Source organism: Stenella coeruleoalba, assembly GCF_951394435.1.
Source record: "Stenella coeruleoalba genome assembly, chromosome: 15".
NCBI lineage: Eukaryota > Metazoa > Chordata > Mammalia > Artiodactyla > Delphinidae > Stenella > Stenella coeruleoalba.
This window is the reverse complement of record NC_137161.1, coordinates 4,832,905-4,839,512: the sequence shown is the minus strand read 5'-3', so window position 1 is coordinate 4,839,512 and position 6,608 is coordinate 4,832,905. Positions and strand designations below refer to the sequence as shown.

Below are 6,608 nucleotides of genomic sequence, written 5' to 3'. Positions count from 1 at the left end.
ATGGAAGGCTTTGGAATTTATTCTAAGTGAGATGAGTGACATTGGGGGTTTAAGCAGGGGCATGACACCATTGGACTTAGAGTTTTTTTTTTTAAAGGGAATTCCTTTATTTTTATTATTTATTTATTTATTTATTTATTTATTTATTTATGTATTTATGGCTGTGTTGGGTCTTCGTTTCTGTACGAGGGCTTTCTCTAGTTGTGGCAAGCGGGGGCCACTCTTCATCGCGGCGCGCGGGCCTCTCACTATTGCAGCCTGTCTTGTTGCGGAGCACAAGCTCCAGACACGCAGGCTCAGTAGTTGTGGCTCACGGGCCTAGCTGCTCTGCGGCATGTGGGATCTTCCTAGACCAGGGCTCGAACCCGTGTCCCCTGCATTGGCAGGCAGATTCTCAACCACTGCGCCACTAGGGAAGCCCGGTGGGCGAATTCTTAACCACTGTACCATCAGGGAAGTCCAGGGGTCTCAGTAATTTTTAATCATGTACTTTTTTTGTGCAGTTATTTATTCAAAGGCTGCCTCTCCTATGGGCTCTAGTGAGAGGGTGGGAACCAGTCAGTATTTCTGATCATTGTATTTCTAAATATTTGTTGCATTTAGTAGCACAGGATTCAGCACAGTGCTTGTTTACATAGTAAACATTTAATGTAGAGTAGCTTTTATTTATTATAATTGATGCTGTTGTTATCCAAAGCATTCAGCAAAGTGGCACAAAATAAGCAAGCAATAATTGGTAGCTTACTAAATTTATATTTATTGTTTACCATACGTCATCGTGCCTAGCACATATCATTCACCCATAAACATCATGTTTATAATAAGAATAAATAGTACTTTCATTATTCAAAATCTCTAAGTGCCTGGCACCACATTAGCAGGGGAAAGTGGAAGTTCATTCTTATTAATTATTATTATTGAGTAAAGCACTTAACACAAAGCCTGGCCCCCAAGGGCCCTGAAAAAATAATCTTCAGGGGGACGGTCCTCAATTCTGGGCGTCCCCCACCCGCCCCTCCCCCGGGCCTGCGCAACGCCCCACCCCCTGCCGTCCGGCAGCCCCGCCCCCGCGGCAAGCGCCGCGCCTGCGCATTGCCCGATAGGGGCTCGGCGCGCTCAGCTCTCCACCGCCCGAGCGCGCGCCGGGCCGTGGCGGCCGGCTTGCTGCGTGCGTGCGTGCGTCTCTGCGTGCGTGCGTGCGTGCCGTGCGCTCGCTGGGCACCGCGGCCGCGGCCTCGCCCTCGCCCTCCGCCCCTGCGCCTGCACCGCGTAGGCCGCCCCCCGGCGCGCACCCCTTAGGCGACCCCCGCCCGCGCCCCGGCTGGCCCCCCCCATTCCAAATTTAAAGGGGGCGCAGCATTCACGCCTTCCGGCCCAGGTGACCTCTCAGGGGTCTCCCCGCCCGAGGTGTTCCGCCGCCGAGGAACATGGCGAAGGTGGAGCAGGTCCTGAGCCTCGAGCCGCAACACGAGCTCAAATTCCGAGGTAAGCCCGGAGGCCCGACGCCCCGCGCCCCCGCTCCGGCCCGCGCTCCGGAGGGCCCGGCGGCGCGGTGGTGACGTCGGCCCCCCGGCCGCGGCGCTCGCCCGCCCGCCCGCCCGCCCGCGCTTCCCGGGCCCCGAGGGCCGGGCGTCCGGCGCGGGAGTCCAGGGCCTGCTCCTCCGCAGCCTCCCGCGCCTCGCCCTCAGGACAGTCGCCTCGTTGCCGCTGTGGCCGTTCCTGTCCCGAATGCGGCCTCCTCACTGAGTGTGGGCCCCGGCGGCCGCCTGTGCCGAGAAGGCTCAGGTCCTGGGTCAGAGGTCGCCTCTCGCTGGCCGGCCACCCCGCCGTGGACCCCTGCGGCCGTCCCCTGTCGCGAACTGCTCGTGGCAGCTCGGCACTTACCACTCCCTGAAAGGACCACTTTACGCACTTGTGTACCATGTCTGTATGTTAGGAGGGAAGCTCCATGAGGACAGGACTTTGTCACGTCTCTGCTTTACGCCCCGCATGCCTTAGGAGCCTAATAAGTACCTGTTGAGCAAATGAACGAAAGGGACGTCCGCAGAAGTTCCCGCGGGGTGCGTGGCCCAGCTTTCCTTCTCCTGCCTTTCTCGTGCCCGTTGCTCGTGTCTCTGCAGCCGTGCGGGGCTGTCAGGACGGCGAGATCTTTTTTGTCCCCGGAGGCGCCTGGGACTGGAGCCCGAGGAAGCCCAGGGGGCCACATGCGTTTGTGGTGAGCCAGAGCCCCTTGAAATGTGTACCTTTATTTTTAATCTTTTTCCCCTACCTTCTCCAGCAAAATATTAGAGCCGGGGGATTTCTTCTGACTTGGTCATTCCTTCTTTCCAAAGGGACTGAGTAACTGTGTAGCAGACGTTGCTTGGCCCTTGAGAGATATGAATGGACCAGACAGACAGGACCTCTGCTCTCATGAAGCTTACCTTGTAGGGAGGGGCGACAAGCCAGCACATGAGAGTGTTTCAGGTAGTGGTAAGTGCTGTGAAGGAAGTAAGACAGGCTGGCATGATGAGAGTATGCTTGCATTGGACGGCCAGGTCACCGCTGTGTCGCCAGCACTTGGCCTAGGGTAGCTGCTCGATAGATGTTTGTGGCATTGGAATGCCTGCTGGCCACAAGGCACCCCACTTTAAATGTACCGGCAGGAGGTAGTGTCCGGTAACTGACCCAAAGTTACTCAGTTGGCAGATGGCACACTTGAACCCAGATTTCAGAGTTCACACTTGAACGGTCATGCTATCCGACCCCTGGGAAATACTCCAGTGCTGTGGCTGTCACTCAGCCTCCCAGGTGAACAGTCTCCAGATTGTCACATTTGGAAGTGACTCCAAATGTACAAACAACTGAAGGCTTTCCAGTTAAAACAAACAAACACCCCAAAAACCTAACGTGGATTATAATTCCACAACCGTGCTATAGCTTATGTGATGTTCTCATCACCCGCCGGAGAAAGGAATCCAGGTAACTCAATTGAACATGGAGAGTGATGGTTTCCACTTGAGTTGTCTGAAGTTCTCAACCCTGGAAGCGTGGCTTAGCTACTCCGGGGAATTGGCGCGTTCATTCATTTAGTCCACAGACATTTCAGTGCCTGCTCCATGTGTCAGGTACCAGGAGAAGATGAGGCGCATCACATGTAGGCCCCTGCTGTCCCTCAACCCCCCACCCCGGAACTTAGGTGTAGGGAAGAGAGCAGATGACAGAATCAGCCAGAGCAGTGCAGTGATACAAGGTAGTCCAGAGTACTCTTGAGAGCACTGAGGAGGTCAGCTCCGGAAGGAGGTGTCATTTGAGCAGAGTTTAAAGGTCGAATGGAAGCAGGTGAAAAGGAGAAATGGTTGGGGAGCCTGTCGGGTGGAGGAAATTGCATGTACAGAGGCACGAAGACTGAGATGATTGGGCTCCTTTGGGATGCCAGTAGTGTTTCGGAATGACAGTGACAGAGCATTTTTGGGGTCACGAGGCAAAGGAGGAGATGAGGCTGTCTAGTAGACAGGAGCCAGTTCGTCTAAGGCCTCCGTGCACAGGCACAGCCAGTGTCCAAGTTCATATTGTGTTGTGTCTCCTCGGCTAGTTCTTCCTTGATTGATCCCCTGCAACCTTAACCCCACCCCTAGTACATACACTCCTCTAATGTGATGTCATAGAAAGAGGCACTAATTGGAGAAAATTAAAGTTTTTGTCCCAGTTCTTTTACTTAGTGATGTTTGACCTTGGGCTGGCCGCTTTGCTCCCCGAAGCCTGGGGTTACTCTTCACTCCGTGGGAATGGCGCTCGTATCTCCCTTGCCTCGTGCAGAAGGTTTTGTTGGTGTTGTGGCTGTTCAGCTGCTTTGCAGAGGTGCAGCATTATGCAGAGATTGGTTGTATTTACGCTACTGGCTTCATCATTTCAGCTTCTCTGCCTGAAAGGTACGGCAAAGAAGAGTGATCTGTCTCTGGCCCAGGGTTGGCCAAAGTCACTGGATATTTTTGCTAGGGAAGTGATCCAGGAAAGTTACGGTGTCAGATTGTTGAAGGCTGTTGGCTTGTGGCTTCAGAAGAGGCATCTGCAGGCATATGTATGTAAACCACCTTATGATTTGTTTGTTGGTTAGTGTTAAACTGAGGACTAAGATTGTGAAATCAGAAGAGGCTCAGTACCCTGTTTTGCTATATAGACAGCATTCGTTTCAGGATGCGAACTGGCACATTTCACTGGTGTCTTCCAGATGGCTTGGGGTGATGATGCTGACTTCATACGGTTCACTTAGATGAATCAAACTCGTAAGCTAACTTTGCGTAAGAAGATAATAATTAAAATGCTTGTCATCCAGAGGAAAAAAATTAGTCATCTTTTAAGTGCAGCCTAAAATGATATGGGGTTGTATATGTTGGATATATTTTCGTCTTGGGCATTTTGTGTGATTCTTTTGAAGTTAAGCATGTTGCAGAAGAAAAGAGGACACAGAGTTACAGGACCTCGTTCAGTCTTACTTTTTTTTTTTTTTCCGGTACGCGGGCCTCTCACTGTTGTGGCCTCTCCCATTGCGGAGCACAGGCTCCGGACGCGCAGGCTTAGCGACCATGGCTCACGGGCCCAGCCGCTCCGCGGCATGTGGGATCTTCCCGGACCGGGGCACAAACCCGCGTCCCCTGCATCGGCAGGCGGACTCTCAACCACTGCGCCACCAGGGAAGCCCTCGTTCAGTCTTATAGAAAGTGCCCCGCTGCACTGTGTTAAGTGTCAAAAGGAGAAGGATTCCTGGCCTCCTGAAAGAAGCATGACGCTGTGACATTTGCCTTGGTGACACAGTAGGATCTGTTTGGATTGGGACACCTTTCTGAACGAGTTAAGCGCTTCTAAAACCTGTGAGGTGTGTGCTTTGCATCGTTGCTCTTTCTGTTGCTCTTACCTCTTCCGAGGCCAGATCATTTTCTTTTTCACTCTGAGGTCCCGCTTGTTGCCCAGCTCAATGAGAACTTTTTCAATGAGTCACTTCAGGGCATTTTGTATCTCTTTTCTTTTCTCCTCCTCTCCCCCTTCCATTGATTCCATCCATGGTGAGCAGTATGTCTTGTATTTTCTTGGTCATTGCCCAGGACTCTTAATCCTTCTTCACATTCTAGCATTCTCCCGCATCTCGTGATACTGTCACCTGAGAATGGTCAGTTAACCGTCCTCATGAGCTGATTAGTTAAGATTTAAACCTGCTGTGGACCCATGACTTTTGCTTTATTGTGTGACTAAACCAGTGGCCTTCTAGAAGTCTCAGGTAGTCCTGCTGTTGGTCAGTGTGGGTCACAGGTGGGGTAGCGCCACTGGATTGGTGTGGTTGATCACCACTTTGGGGTGGAAATAGGAACTTGGGTAGATAGGTCAGGGACAGTCTCTTTTGTATAAGGAAAGCGTGCTTAGAATCATTAGTTCACCCTCTTAAGTTAACGTGTAGTTTAGTATTTAGGAAGCTAAAAAATATAACACCTTGTAGATATAGTCTGTTCAGTGCCGTAATTATCTTTCAGATGCTAATTACAGCATTAATTCCCTAGTTCTAGCATAGCACTGATTTCCTTAACATTTCATGATCACACAGAGCGGACTGTGTTTTACAGCACAACAAAATGTCAGCAGTGTGCTTAGGATTCTTTATGGTAGTGGTTTAAATCCATCCTGAATAGATCATCTTCATTTATTTAATTATTAACCAGCTTGCTTATAAGAAGCAAGTGGCACTAAACTTACCAACCTTTAATCAAACTTAAATCTTCATAGATTGTGAAGTAGAAGTTAACTTACTTTTACCCACTTATTTACTTCTCTTCTTCACAATTAACTCCTTAAGGAAGAAATGGATAGTTCTCGGCTATGTGCTTACATGGTGATAGTTCCTTGTGTGTGGTTGTAACATGAACACAGTTTTCTTCATGATAAACCTGGTAGCTTTGCATCCAAGTGTGGATTTATTAAAATAATTCGTCTGAATTGATGCTTATTAAAGAGGTGAACTCTTAAACATTATTAACACTGTCTTTTATTTATTAAAATTATATAGCATCTTTCCTTCCAGTGCTGAAGGCAAAATACTGAGAACTTTGACCCTGTCATATTACCACTAAGTTGCTGAAAATGAGGGGAGGAATCAAGGGAGTAAACTACATTGGTTATACTCATATACTACCCTTAGGCTTGATTTTTAGAACCTGAAACTTGAATTTTTACATAAGGAATTATCTCCAAGATTGCTTCATATATCTCCCACTTGTATCTGAAAAATTTGCCGTCTGAAGGATGACCATGGTTTGGAACAAATGAGCATAGCTTTCAGCAAGATGACAAGAAAGACCAACACAAAGAGCGCTGAGTTCCATTAGTCAAGACAGGGTTGCCATTGAGTGTCTTTAATAAAATAAAATAAAAGCCTTCTGAGCAGTTATTTTGCACTGGGGATTGTGTTAAAAACAAAGTTGCATTATGGCTTCCAGGCTTGCCTCCTCCTTTTCTATCATTCTAGGCCCCCCTCTCTAGGCTGTCATCAGCGTAGCATATCCAGGATTGCTTTGGCCCTTGTTCGGCGGATGTGCACATTCTTTGAAGTTTTTACCTGACAGACCTAGGCTGCTAGCTTT

At 49.5% G+C, this 6,608-nt stretch overlaps 1 protein-coding gene across 1 annotated transcript in view; it reads left to right on the top strand.

The window, feature by feature from the left end:
* Positions 1-1,201: 1,201 nt before the first annotated feature.
* Positions 1,202-6,608, top strand: part of VAPB (VAMP associated protein B and C) — a 49,750-nt gene continuing 44,343 nt past the window's right edge. The window contains exon 1 of the mRNA XM_079946446.1: positions 1,202-1,485. Coding sequence (XP_079802572.1) covers positions 1,428-1,485 — 58 coding nt within the window. The 5' untranslated portion in view covers positions 1,202-1,427. The remainder of the gene's footprint in view (positions 1,486-6,608) is intronic.